Source organism: Scomber japonicus, chromosome 6 (assembly GCF_027409825.1).
Source record: "Scomber japonicus isolate fScoJap1 chromosome 6, fScoJap1.pri, whole genome shotgun sequence".
Lineage (NCBI taxonomy): Eukaryota > Metazoa > Chordata > Actinopteri > Scombriformes > Scombridae > Scomber > Scomber japonicus.
In genome coordinates this window covers 8400139-8415902 of record NC_070583.1, presented here as the reverse complement: position 1 = coordinate 8415902, position 15764 = coordinate 8400139, and the positions used below count along the sequence as shown (strand labels likewise).

The window sequence follows — 15764 nt, the reverse complement described above, 5'->3', positions numbered from 1 at the left end:
ACATACTCAATTCATTCACTTTATACCACTCTCAGGTCCGTACAGTTAATATGAAACTACAGCTGTCTAACGTAGCTTAGCACAAAGAGTGGAAACAGTTGCAAACTAGCCCAGATTTGACCAAAAGATAAAATAATCCACCTACCAGCACCTCTAAAGCTCACCAATTAACTTAACCTATATCTCATTTATATAACCAAACAAAAGTGTTGCTGTTACTGGAATCCTAATAGCATTCCATTTAGCCGACAGACTTCTCATTGAACTCTCTGCAAGACAGCCAAACATATTTTCCTTGTGTGACATTTATTTCGCCAACAATCTCTAAGAAAATGGGGGAAACACAGCATAACACTAACTCTTGCAGAAACCAGTTCAGTGAGAAAACTAACTGAAAGTTGGACACAATGCATCATGGGGCTAAAACTAAGGTGGACAGATTCCGTATTAAACATTTTTCATTCTATAAAGTTAAACTAGAAATGATACTAACACTGCAGTGGAAGTACCATTGTGCAATATAGCTTTATATTCAGAATCGGCTTCTTTATACACTGTTTTTAGTCTGTGGCAGTAAAACGCTTGCTGCTGTGCCTTATCACTCGAAAAGCAGAGGACAGAACTGGTCCAGACTGGGTTGGAGACACAAAGCAGAATTGTATCACCTGTTAACAGATTAGAGTGCGAGTGTGTGTTTGGGAGAATGTAGTCATCTGACAGGCAAAAAAAGAGAGAGGTTACAAGTTCATAAAGAGGACACTCAAACACACACAGAGCTGGCAAACTGCAGACACACATGACTGCATTAGCAAAACCATAAAACTTCACATTTACATGCAAAAAATCTAAATGGAGGGAAAGAGATGGAAGTAGGGGGAGAGTGGTGGATGGAGTGTTTGTAATGAATTCTCTGTACTCCGATCGGTTGCTGCGGGCCAGGCTTCATTAGCAGAGGTTCAACACTCTCCGGCACACGCAGCACGAGTCATTACAGAGGAGCTCAGTCAGGGTAGAAACAAACGGGCGTATCTCATACCTGCCCGTGTTCGCTCGCTCGAGAGCCACGTGTAACAGAAAGGCTAAATGTACATTAGTGAAAATGTGTGTGTGCGCAACATACAAGGACAAGTGTGCCCTGGCTTGTTTAGTGACAGAGCGCTGTAATGTCTGCTGTTAACCGATGTTTGGCGCAATCGAAGCGTCTTCCATCTCGCCTTCCAATCTATCAGCACAGCCGAGCGCATTGCCTCAGCTGCCAAACGCAGCCAAGATCGACTCTATCAGTGGCTAAACAGTGCCAAGTGTCTGTTTAATTATACTTCATCAGCTGTAAACTAACAGCAATTAGAAGGCGAGGGAGGGGGGCCACTGTAAGTCTGGGTTGATGAGCTGAGGACAAAGCCAGATATGAGTCTAGTAAGGGGCAAAGACACAGGTGTGAAGGAATGCTGTGATGTTTGAAACCCCTTTTTACTATTTCCATAATGAGACTATCTTGGCACTCTTGTTAATACTTTATTTTGAAGTCCACTCTGATGTAGGACTATTCCAAGCACATTAGAGGCTCATTACAAACACACCTGGGGATAGATTTGTCTCACTTAAGACTAGTGATGTAGTACAGCTGTTTGGTTGGATCCAAGCTGAGCAATGTCGCCAATAACCCCCTTAATCAGTTTTTTTAAAAGATCAAAATCGATGCAGCAGAACCAGAGATCTCTCTCTTTTTTCCATACTTGACTCTTTCTTGTCCAAAACACAATGTCTACAACTTAACCACCAACAGTTTGACGGGAGATGAACCAGATGGTTTGTTACACAGAACCCAAGAAGTCATCCATGTGAACAGTTTGGAAAAGGGTATGCACTTTCAAAAAAACATTTGGCAAATGATTGGTTGAACCATCTGTCTATCACCGTCTTACCTTGCAAGGCAGCTGGATTCGCAACACTGACTAGACTGAACAAACAGTGGTTATTGATCTGACTTAATTGAATGAATAAGACTGATGGAGTTGTAATACCGACAATCGCACTGATATCGATACACAATGTACCCTTTGGCATCTGCTCAAAAGAAACTGTGCTTTCAATTTACGATTGTAAACCAATCTGCATCACTATTAGATCCCATGAGACCAATGACATCTATTTAAGGTAATATCCCCTTCTTAGAAGGAGGAGGGTTGAGTTGGAGACCAGGAGACCATTGTTCACCTCCTGCCTCCAAATGCTCGTGTCAAGTTTCTGACCTGACTCAGGACAGTTTTTTATTGTTGTGTTTACTGTTGCCATGACAACGTTTCAAGTGTTTGTTGGTTTGTTTTTTTATTTTAACCCAACCGAAGATCTTTCCCTAACCCTAACCAACTGTTTCTTGTGCCTAAACCTAACCAGACCACTGCTGAGGATGGGTCCTCTCTGAATATAGTTGATAGCCTGATGCATCTCACACAGGTGCCAAAGGGTACCTGGTGTAACAGCATCGTACACCAACGGGGAATTAACAAAAGTGTCGATATTTGAAGACTTGGGATGAGAACGTGCTGGGAGTGAGATCAACTGAGGTCCAAAAACACATCTGCAACTACTGCTTAACACTCTATGGTGCCACCAAAGAGAACCAAACAGATTGAGATTGCCACTTCAAAATCACTTTGCAGCACTCAAATAAATACAGTTTTCACATTGTGGTTTATTGTACCACAGAAAAATACCAATGGGCCCATTTGCCCAGTAGATGCTGTGGTACTATAGTGTAGTAGTAATTTAGTGTACTTGTAGAATAAGTTGTTTTATACTACAGATAGTCCTGAATCTTTCAGCCTATTTGGTCACCTCTAATATAGACCTATTTATGTACACAGTATTTAGTGGAATTTATGATCTCTCCCCATGACTATTTTAAATCCCATCTACCCATCACCTAAAAGACAGCTGTCTTAATATCGGTTGAAAGCCCTCTGAATCAGTGTTTATCATATGATTCTATGTTTTGGAAGCTCTGTACAAACACTGCAGTGTCATCAGCATAGCTTGGAATTCACCCTATTTTTCAACAGGACAACATTTAAGTGCAGCTGTGGGAGGGACAAAAAATAAATACATATTGTCCCACAGTCATAATGTTGACCTCCTGACACTCCTGTTTAAACAGAGCGCCGCTGGTGACTAATCAACGTCGACATTCAACAGTGGAAAATGTGCAGTATGGATGCATAAACACTGAGGCAGCCAGCCGCAATGTGGAAGATCAGTACTGAGCAGATAAGGAGCAAACCACACCAGAGATCATCCTGTCAAACCACAACATGATGATATTACAGACAGTCGTTCTGATGAGCTGGGTGATGAACCGCTGTCAAGAGGAAGGGATCAGTGTTACACCATATCCCCTTACTGCTGTGACAAACATCTGCATGACCAATGCTCAGCCAGTTTATTCCTGCATCCACCCACAACAGACACCAAATAACTTCCCCTTCACTCAAAAATGGGTTTTGAATGTTGACCTTCACTGTGCAGAGCTTGTTTTCACATTGAGGAAGTTTCACTGACCTCACCCTCAACCTCAGTTTGAGATGGGAGCATGACTTGTGACATCACAGCTAGCTTTGGAAGCCAATCACAGTCCAAATTAAACTATATTTTCTAAATGAACAATACTTTAAATTAAACACACTTGAAACCTTTTTTGAAAGGCATCTTAAAGCAAGGCAAAATATAAATTACAGGAAGTACAAGTTGACATCCTGCAAATTGCTTCTTTTGTCTGAACAGACCAAATCCCCAAAATATCAATTTTCATTGATGAAAATGTATATGGCCATTCTTTCTTGATAAATGACTTCAACCTATCCACAGATTATAAAAAATGTCTTTCATTTTCTGCCTATAGACTAATCAACTAACTCAGCATTAATTTTAAAGGGAAACAACTCATCAAATTATTCTAATGCAGGGAGAGGCAGGTTTTATGAAATAAATGCCAAACTCAAGAGGGTCAATATTTCTGAGTTCCAAGCTAATAATTGATTAGTCAATATAGCCCATTTGACAGACGAAGTTCTCCTTTCAGCATGTAAATTAAACGGCTGCACAAAGCACAAGAGACGATATGAAGGAGTATTTTTATCTTTTAGCTTCGCTGTCAGTTTCCCCTCTCTCTTTAGTTCACTATCATTGATTACTGGCCATTCTGCATATTAAAAAGGGAGACAGGGAGACACACTCACAGCCTCGTAAACAATTAGGCAGAGACACTGGCAGCTTTTTCCAGGACACATCATTCAGACAAGGTGAAGGACATGTAAAAAAAGCAGACAGCTACACAATAAAAACTAAACAGCTGACGTAAACGTGGCTGATAGTTCAAACATTCTTCTGGATCGTGAGTCTGGATCTTTTTTCTTTTTTTTTTCCATGTCACACAGTTGATACATCAACAAGATCAACCTCTAATCAAAAGTGTGTTTGAGATAAAAGCAGCTGGAGATATGAAACAAATCTCAAACACGCGCGGCTGATAGTGAACTGAACATCCACTGATGTGTAAACGTTGAATTTGCACCTTTATCACAGTGCACAGCTGCCTCAAGGTGACTTGGCTGCATTTGTCCAGACTGTCCACCTGTTTGAAGCAGACAGACTGCTACTTCTATAGAGAGAATGACACTGAAAGCAAAGCAAGAGAAAGACAGACTCCTTCATTTATTTCAAATGATAGCTGGGGGATGACACTGAGGAAAATGAGAGAGAGACATCAGCAACTCTGTGACATTGTGATTAGAAAAAGTCGCTGAGAAAGGCAGAAACATTCAACTTATACTACCTCCTTTTGACTTGCTTCCTATTTATACAATCTGTTCCTACCCATCAAAAAAACCCAAACAACTAAAGAAAAGCTTATTGCAGCCTGGGCCTGTTTGTGGGCTGAAAATATGAGAAGGGTGAAATAACAAAAGCAAAGTGCAGCCCACCAAGTAGCTCATATAAATGGAAATGCTGTTGCATCTTAGACCTTTTTTCTGCTTTTCAAGGAAATATGCAGATGGGAAAATAGAGAGAGAGTCAAAGCTCAAGTGTTGATGCGTGTGGGAACAGTAAACACTTGTTTCCTGGACTTATACTGCCACACAAACACGCTGATATTAGCTTGTGAAAAATAAGACTGAACTGTGACAGTTTTATTAATATTACTAAGATCATAACAGACAGCAGCTGTCCACACAGACTGTTTGGTTAAGGGTTCATTTAAAAAAAGGATGGACTGGTTTGTTTTAGTATTCTGCAAGTCAATCTATTTTAATAATTAGATATATTTTCTAAAGCATACTATTTGTAGATACTCATAATCACTCTAATTATTCAGGTAATAATAAGGCCAGCTAAAAAAGATTTCTGCTGCTCTGGCACATCTAAGCCAGTTGTGTAGGAGTCAGGATGTTTGAATTTGTTTTGTTAAAAATATTTAAAAAAATATTCGGAAACTATTTTGTGGCGGAGCTTCGTGTTGTTGTGTTGTTGTGTGGGTGTCCTCAGATTGACATTGACAGTTGGGAATTTGACAGAAGCACTGATGTGATACGTTCATGTTTGAACTGATAGTCAGTAAAGAGAAGGAAGAAGGGGTATTTGCTGTTGTGCATGTTATTTTTAGCTAAATCTGTTGTTTTTAAACTACATTTATTACAGTAAAACTATCAATATTACACAAGCAGATATTCATTATTCAGAAATCAGTAGAGACAGAATGAATGGTGCATTATTGCTGACTAACTTAAATATCTTCTAAAGTGACTCCTTCCTCTTTTGATGCTCTTTTTTAAGGTTGTTGTAGAACCTCTTATGTGTACAGTGTTTGTACTATTATGTGTGTATGGATGCATAAATGTGTGTTAGGGATACACAGTGTGGTTTTTTGATCATTGAGTGCTGGTAACCAACAGTGTACACCCCCAGTGAATGTGTGCATTACTCTATTGTATATTTCATTACTGCTATATATTTTATTTACTTAGTTATTATAATTCTATGCATACTTCCCTTTTGCTCTCTCTGTCTGAATGCTGTTTTCCTGTTTGTTAATCTTGTAAAAATTATTATTTTCAATATTAAAAAAATAGATACAGAATCAGAGCTACAGAAAAACAGCCACAAGTCATGAAACTATTCAATTTTAATCAAGTATCAGTTCATACTCAGCAAAAAAATAGGAGTTTTCCATAACAAAAAAAAAATAAAGATATTTTCTTTGTGAGCACTGCAGATTTACGGAAATAAAAGAAAATGAAAAACAAAGCAGTTCCTCTTGCTGAAAATGGGAAATGAGACCAACACGAGTCATTCAGGGCCAGATTTACCCTTCAGATTCACACTGTGCATGAAGGATTTCTATCAGATCACTGGACTCAGGAAAGAAAGTCATTCTGATAGTGGTTCAACTGCTGAAGATAAACTGCTGATGTATCTGATATATATGTAATTATGAATACAATAAGCGGTAATACTCCTTATTCATGGGAAACAAAGAATTCTGATGAACAAACTGAAACTTCCCGTCAAACATTCATTTGTGTTACACTAATAATATATTATGTTTATTACTAAAAGCCTGTTCTGTTGATATAATCACACCTATATTTGATGCTTTCATGTCCCCCCCCCCTCTGCAACCTTCCTTGTAGCTCATGTTAATCCCCTCTTCACCATGTTACATAATCAACCTTTGTTAACATGTCTCCTCCTATTATCTGTGCAACCCCATCTCCCTTGAATGTATAAGCAATGAGGTGGGAGGTGTGCTGGTGCATCTGATACAGCGATGTGTTTGATGCAGAATGTGTCACATCTACATGAAAAAGAATATATAGAAGTTCAAAAGCTGTAGTAAACTTGCTGTAGTGACAAAACCTTCTTTTGACACTTCAGGATGTAAAGTTTCTGACTTGGTGTAGTTTCGGTGTCTCAATTTTGAACAAAACTCAACATGTGGATGCCAATGTACAGTATGGCTCTGACACCTGACATCAGCCACTGTCGTTATGTTCTGGTTAATAATATCCAAAAGCATAACAAACAACCAGTATTAACCAATGAGATGTCCCAGTTTTACAGCTTTATAATGGATTTTGAGCCATCACGATGTAGTTGCCTGATCTTCCCCTCCTCATCTCCTAATCTTATCAACCATCATAAAGTCACTCACTATCACTACTGAGATCAGTATAAAGCTTAGCCAAAACCTGGACAATTGACATACTGCACTTTGTTATGTACACTACTGTGCAATATCAATATTACAGCTGTACTATTTCTCTCAGTTCTACTGTGCAATATATTTTTCACTTTACAACACCAGTAATCTAAAAGTAGTACATACTGTTACTACTTTCTATTTCCAATGGTTCTTATTGCTTGTTCAACCACTGGAAATAGAAAGTAGTTATGTATTGTTCTATACACGTTTATTGATGCTCTTTCTATTCCTGATATCCACTTGACTGCTGCAACGTTGCATATTTCCCCATGGTGGGACCAATAAAGGAACATCTTATCTTATTCAGTGCATCCGGAAAGTATTCACACCCCTTCACTTCCCCCACACTTTGTTATGTTACAGCCTTAATCCAAAATGGATTAAATTCCAATACCCCATAATGACAAAGCGAAAAAGGGTTTTTTAGAAATTCTTGCAAATTTATTAAAAATGAAAAAACTGAAATATCGCCCAATGTGAGCAGCAGACAAGGAAGGCAGCTGTTGGGCACTTAATTCTTCAAATAAGAATGAGCGAAGTATTGTCATGCATTTTAAAAAGTTATCTATTTGGTCTGGTTAGCTTCCACTCCAGAGTTGGAATGTGCTTTCACACCACGCCAAATGATCCGGACTATCCAAGGAAACAAACCAGAGTACGTTTAAGGTGGACCAAGTGGCTGTGGTGTGATGGCGACCTTAAACCGTACCCTATTAAGTGGAGATAAATTACAGTGTGCTACCTTTGAAAGTCCTCAAACAAAGAATGGTAAGCTTTAGAAAAGTATCGCAATAAGTAGAGTCGCAAAGATTGCTGTAAAGATTTTCTTTCGCATCAAGACAAAAACCATTTCAGCCTCCTAACATCAGTGGATATTTAATTCTGACTGGACAGAATAATATCAGCCTGCAGACTTTGCTTTGTCTGTTTGATCTCATTTACTCCTCTGCTGATACAGTTTACTTAAAGCCCTGTATTGATCAGGAGCTGCTGAGTGCTATCACTGAACCAACATCTTCTTGCTTTAGATCCCTGTTTTCCATCTATTCTCTAATCTGCAGCTGTTAAAGACGTGACGATGGGGGGGGGGGTAGGGGGAGGGGGAAATAAGCGTGTGCCACTAATCAAGAAACGCCACAGCACTTGAAGCTGGTTCGTCTGTTTATCTATTGACCCATTCAGCTAATTCTCTTGTTCCTTGTTTCGGTGATTAATCATCAACGCGGGCCAGCCGGTGTGATCAATGCACTTCAGAACAAACATACACATTCCACCTTTTGGTTATATACCTGTGGACACTGTCTCGTGGAGTGTTTGTTCAATTCGCAGTCATTACTAAAAAAGCCGAACGCTCGTCATTGAGAGGCTTTTGTGCAAATGTTTGTGTTCGGAACCTCGAGATCCCTCCGTGCCACGAGCCCGTCGGCCGACGAATATCCATCACGGTTGAAAGTAAATAGAGGCGGATAGGTCATTTTGGCGAAAGAATAAAAACGGAGAGAAGGAAAACAACCAAAAAAAAAAGGCTAAAGGCTCTTTTGATGCTTATCTGCAGCCAGAGCCAGCCTATTCACAACTTAGCTCTGAACAAATGTTATGCAAGCGGTCCTTTCTCCACACCATAAAAGCAGGGGTCAAGGAGTAGTTGATCTTTCTTGCAAAAAAAAAAAAAAAAAAAGACCTAAAACCACAAGGTGCAATGAAGCAGTCAAGGACAAGTAAAGGGAAATTTCCACTAGGACTGCGAAAGGGACATCAAATGGCGGTGGTGGCTGTATAAAGCCTAATTACCACAGCGAGGTGGATAACACGGGGTTACAAATTAGCCTGGGCCACAACACACACACACACACACACTATCAAGTTTCCATACTTCTCTAGCAAACTGTTTCACATCTCTAAAGTCATTATTATAATATTAATATGTTTCCAAGTTCTTCTTTCAGAAAATATGCCTCCTTTTTCATGATATAGTCAGTACCAACCAGTGACAGTCACGTAAAAAGCAGATTATGTCACAGCCAAGCAATGACCGTAAAACACAGGTGGTTTAAATGTTTATATGGCTTCCATGTGTTCAAACGGGATTATTATAAAGACATCGGTGATTATCCTTTGACTGGAGTATTTGCTGGTGAGCTTATCTCTTGCTTTATGGCTCTTATCTGAGGTGCTGAACATCCAACACACACACACACGTACACACACACACATGCAGCAAGAGAACGAGCCACACTGACACCGCCACGACCTTCTGGGGTGTCTGGTCATAAGCCTGTAGACAGACCATGTCACCTCACCCCCCCCCCCCCCCCTCCAAACAATTACCCCACAGACTCTTACAGCCAGGTAATAACAATAACAGACAATCTGACGGTCCACCGTGAATGGGATGGAGAGGAAGAACATAAAACGCAAACCAATCAGGACTCTCAGGAATGAAAGCGGGGTTGGGGGGGAGGGGGGCTGTGAATGTGATGACACAAGCAGGACGGAGCCAATATAACAGAATGATACCCCCGGGGGCTCTCTCACACACATAAACAAACACATTGTACATCCACAACCACTTAGGAAAATGTCTTGTAATCAGAGCAGATTAGTCTGGTCTGATGATGGAGTGCTGTGATTCCACAGGCAGGTATGGGAAAACTGTTTTGGAGGGAAATGGACCATCCTGAGGGGAAGGTGTTATTGTCTATATTGCCCACCTGCTGCCCATATGACCACAATGAAATAAAAGGGGGTGTCACTGTGTGTATTCCTTTCAAACCTTTTAGTAAAGGACATTTGGTTTCACAGGACACTTTTGTCAGTGTGTAGTTTGTGCAGAACATATTGGTGTCTGGTGTTCTCATATTCTGTTATGACATGGGATAATATGAACATGGACAAAGTTCCAAAATGCTCCCTGCAAGTCAAAACTCAGGGCTTCAACCTGCTCTGAACGCTTCATTTGCAACGTTTCTTTTCTTTTTAATTTCTTGCTGATGTATGATGCATGTGCCCACATATGGCTGTTGTTGCTATGGTAGTTGCTAAGGATTTTCCATGCGTTTGCATTGTCTGCTATCACTTTCGGATCAGTTTCAGGCTGGAACATGTATGGATGCAATTGACAACTTGCCATTTTAAATAAAGAATACTGAACTGAGGGGCTGCTAAAAGGGTCAATATAAGTGAATATACCATCTTTAAAAAAAAAAAGGTATCATTTCCACCTGGAAGGTTTTGGTACTGTGTCCTTGTCTGTTAGCTAAACCAGCTCATATAGTTAGCCATCATCTATGAAGAATAAGAATGAGAAGCCAGAGTTTTAATGAGCCATTACAGTGATTTAAAGGTGCCCTCTGAATTTTTCCTAAATATATAAAAGTTCTGAGTATTACTCTCTAAACTAATATTGGGTTTACTTGAGGTCTTACAATGTCTCAAATCAATTTCTATCCTAGTAAAAAACCTGCAATTCTGATATTTCTTATAAATGAATATTGTTTACATCTATGTTCACTAGCTAGCAATCTTCTTCTTTTTCCCTGCATTTCTTCAACTATTACAGCCACCTGTAGATCGGCAAAATAGAGAAAACATGTGCAGGTGTATGAACGTTCTTGTTTATGTCCATACTGAGCCCCAGCAGTTCCACAACACTTCTACGGGACTTGCACCTCCACGTGTTTGGGGGACTCACAAGGCTCATACATAAAAGAGAATGGTCTTTTAAGAGTGCAAAGTTTTAGTTCCTGGTACGGGTTGAGCTACCAAAAAACCCTGGATCTTACAATTCCCACAATGCAACTTGATTGGATAAGACAAGCATAACTGATGACATCATTAGGGTTATTGTTTCAGACTTTGGAATAGCTAAAGAAGACATTATAAAGCTGTTTTCAGTCTGAGCAGTACTCTCCGTGATGAGTAAACTGATCTTGATGTGGAAAATCAGTGAAGCGCCCCTTTAAGAAACACATTTTATTAAGGTCCCCTATTTTGGGTCATTGTGATCATTCAGTTGATTATGACAACACTGGACGAGAAATAACAAGTGCACTGATTTTCAATGTGAACACCTGACTGTGATTTATCCTGTCTAATTGTTCCCAAAATACAAATGGGGTACAAAAGTCTTTCCCCATATATAAAGAGAGATTTAAATAATGTGTTTAAGACTGGGACAAAGCAACAGCCAACCCCATGAGAGAGTGTGTTGATGCAGAACACTCAGGCACACACTCTTGATGGTGTTTCTATGTTAAACAACACTTTCACAATGTGTACACAGTTGTGCAATCTAATGAGAACAATACTGACCTGTAGCTATTTATTGCTGAGGAGAACTCTTGCCAAGGTACATAAAATGTCATAAATATTAGCCTCACATTTGTGATTGGATCGCATTTAACGCTATTGTACACACACCTAATAAAACTGTACCTTTGATCGAAAAGGCAGCCTATTTATTATTTAATGGCATAATGATTCTAAGATACAAAAACAACACACATACACGCACGTGGCTGAATAATATATTTCTGCCAAACCTAAAAATGTCTGCTAAAAACCCATCAATACAACTTTTTGAGTGTTTTTCTTGAACGTGTTTCTAGTAGCTAATTGACTAATAATCTGCTGTAATTTGTAGCAGCCTCGTGTTAGAGCTTTTAACTCATGCCAAGCTTTTCTGCTAGAACACACATAGGTCGCCACCAACATCGGCTCTTGAAGGCCGATACAAATACGTTTCCATGGTAGCTGCAGTTCGCCGACGCTGCAAAATCTTCAAATGTTTCAACGCGAAAAGTCAAAAATTCTTTCACCTTTTAACCTTTTAAGTGTAGTTTGTCACATTTCTTTGAGTGTATATTGCAGAATAAGTGTTGTGTATCCTACCCAAGTGAGTACACACCTGACTGCAGGTTCTAGCAGAAACAAAACTAACACCAGCTTCAGTACGAACAATATGTTCAGGCTGGTTTTATACTGCGAGTGCTCCTTACTCGTGGCCCTGCCAACATTTCTGTACCCAGCCTTTCAGCCTCTCTCACATCCAAACTACACTGGCCTCTTTGAGCATCCACTGCCCACAACAAACCCACACAACCACCGTGACTGCCAGTATCGCACAAAGACACCATGTTACTACAACCCACGGTGAGGAGATGGGGGGCAAGAGAGAGGACTCATTTATGTTAAACGAGGTTATTCTCGCGGCTTAGTTATTTTTATTTGATTCCATATGGATGCTTTTCATAATGTTCATCTGACAAATGACCCAAAAACACAGTGGGGCAGGGTGAGATGAGATTAAGCAGAGAAGATGGTGGGTGGTGGTTTTTTTTTTTTTTTTTTTGGTTTTGGTTTTGGGTTTTTTTGGGTTTTTTTGCAGAGAAGGGTTGCTTGTGCACGTTCCTTTCAGAGAGCTGGAGGGCCGAGCACGAGACCCCGCCAGGGTGACGGAGCGTCCAGCGCTGAATCAGCGGGTCACACGTTGTGTAATCTCTCACACAAACACACACACTCGCACAGATTAACAGCGCACAGGAGGAGGAGGGTTAGGGAAGGAGGGTGTGTGTTTTATGTGTGTGTGTGTGGAGGAAAAAGGGGGGGTGGGGTGCTTTACAAAGAAACTTTTTTCAAGAAAAAAAGGAAACAGAGGCCCAAAGAAGTGTTACAGTTGTGGCTCTTCTTAATTTAAAGCCTCGCTGCCACTGAATGGGTCCGCTCGGCCTATAAAACTACTCTCTTCAAATAGCAGGATTCTTTAGGCCTGACAGAAGTTTTGTCAGGAAAAAAGTTCAACGAGACATTTACACACACACGCAGAGAGTAAATGGACTCTCGGTGCAAAAACACCGCCCTCAGTCATACAGAAAGCCCAACATCTCAAAGTGGGGTCTGTAGGAAACCTCAGGGAGTCCTGCAGAAGCAACAAACGATGAAGAGTTTAATTGAACTGAACATTCACCATCAGAGAGTGAATAAGAATGACTACTATAATCATTTGTTTCCACTGCAAGACTTTTATCTCCTAACTCATATCATTTATTGCCAATTATTCATTTACAACCTTTTTACAGAGATCCCAAGGACAGAACTGTCAGGTGAGTGTCCATGAGTCCTGATCCTTATCTGTTTGAGGACCTGTGACATGAAAATGTGTGATAGCCCCCTGCTGTACAAGAACCCCTCTAACATCAAACCACTCACTCAACTGATTCACTGTCAAAGCCAGGACATCTAGGAATCCCTGCTTGCTATGTTATATAAGCTAAAAAGGAAGCAACCTTAGTGAATGGTTATGGGGCCTACAGTAACTAAAGTAAACTCAGTCACTGTTCACACATGCATTAAAGGGCTGGCATATCATTGGACACCTGCACAACTGTCAGTCACAGCTCATCTTACAGCACATTATGCACAGATATACACACACACATACACACACATACACAACAGCTTCTCTCAGCAACCAAGCTGGTGAACAACAATGATCTACTGTTAGATGGTAGTGGCTGATATCACTGCAGCCCACACATGGTGAGATCCTGGCACATACAGTGACCCCACTACTACTGTAGTGTTTGTGTGAAGAGGGCAGCCTGCTCTTGCATGTTGTAGTTATTTTATTTATAAGAGCAGACAAGCAAAACATTTGCCAATTCTTGTTTCCAGGTAGATCATGAAACATATATCCATTCAAAAAAAAATAGTGCAAAAACATGACTTAACAGGTCTTTAACAAATCATTAGGACCCTGTATCTGACCAAATCAAACATCACGATATTTTTGACTGATACTTCGATATCGATATTGCAATAATACTGTAGGGAATGAATAGTGGTGTGTTCACAGCATATTTACACATTGCCATTATTGGTGTGGATATAATGACTAAGTGGGTAAATACAAATGAGAGAAGGGTTAGGGTTGAATGACAGAAGTGATACAACAGACTGGTTAGTCCAGAATATGAATCACTTTACTGAAATGCAGCCTTTAAAGCCACATCACTTATGCCATAAAACAATATTGTAATGTCCAAAATCTAAGACGATATCTAATTTCATATCATGATATCAATATAATATGGATATATTGTCCAGCCAAACTTCAGCTGATAAACAAGATAGAGAGAAGCAATTAGTGTTTAATAAAATTCCAACTCTCAGTATCCAAGATTGTGGTTAGAAAAGGTGAACCAGCGCAAAAAGATCCAACATGATACATAAATAACTTGCTTTAAGAATTGATTCGTATGCAGAAATTTGAGGTGCATATTTAAACTTCATAAGGAGGTCTGAAGTCATGTTTTTAAATGTGTCTTTGACAGTATAAGCTTCCTTCAAGCAACAGGTTTATTTTTACAGTGGAGTTTGGATCAAATCTTAACATCAAATGACATGTGCAGGAAATCCAGATGTTTTGGCTTTACTACCTATACATTATAGAGCTAGCAACATCTCAGGCTGTGTACAAAGTCAACATGTGCTGTCAGACAGTTTAAATACTTACTCATGTCACCTCACATGCATACAAAAAGGCAATGAGCAGCTTCAGATACCACAAACCTCGGGCACTTTCACAAGAGGTCGAACTCCGTTTAAAATCTGACTATTTAAAGTTTAGCATCGATTACCAGCAAGTACACACACTCAAATAGAAACATACAGAATCACAGACACAAGCTGTTCAATTCGGCATACACATATTGCACCAAAGCGAATTTATTTCAATGAAATGATAACTTTTCACTACTCTTAGTTCACACCGCTGGCTATCGTGTAGCTACTTCCAGCTGTGTACGCTTCGTCAGCAGCATAGTCAGGCGTTAAATTCAAAGATTTGTGATAGGACTCTGGCTTGTCCCTGCACACACACACACAAACACACACACACACACACACACACACACACACACACACACACAGACACACACACAAGCAGGACTGTATGTACTGTGTGACCAAGTGAGCAAAGTTCAGCGTGGCGACAACAGGTCAAACTTACCAGAGTTTGCTCATACTGCAGCGCCCGCTGGTCGGACCCGTCCCCTGCCATGGCTCGGCTGTCTGGAACGATACCCGACCGGCGACTTGATGAAATGTTTGAGCTTAGAAGTGAGAGGAAACCGAAGGCGATATCTCTCTGTGAGCGCAGTGATTAAAGCATTGGGCTGACTTTAGTTTGTGTGTAGGAGTTCACAAAGGGAACTCCAACTAGAGAATATGTCCCGGTTACAGTAAGTTCCTTCATTTTATAGTCTCTCAAGTCCCCAGCTACATGCACTCTGTGAGGCGGGACTTATCGACCCTCCCATCTGGAACTGCTGTCAATCAAACCTGGATAAATGAACCTCATTGGACTGATTCAGACTTCTCCAAAATCCATTTCCTCATAATGTGGTATTGTAGAAATGTTTTGACACTTTAGACGGATGGTTAAAAAGGTGAAAATGAAGCAAAAGTAACTAGCCTATTTATAGATATTTCAGGTGACTCACCTGAG

At 40.1% G+C, this 15764-nt stretch overlaps 1 protein-coding gene across 1 annotated transcript in view; it reads right to left on the bottom strand.

Moving 5' to 3' along the window:
* The window catches only part of clcn2c (chloride channel 2c), a 166182-nt gene extending 150739 nt beyond the window's left edge, over nucleotides 1–15443 (bottom strand). Inside the window, exon 1 of the mRNA XM_053320881.1 lies at nucleotides 15267–15443. Coding sequence (XP_053176856.1) covers nucleotides 15267–15317 — 51 coding nt within the window. The 5' untranslated portion in view covers nucleotides 15318–15443. The remainder of the gene's footprint in view (nucleotides 1–15266) is intronic.
* Between the last annotated feature and the right edge of the window lie 321 nt (nucleotides 15444–15764).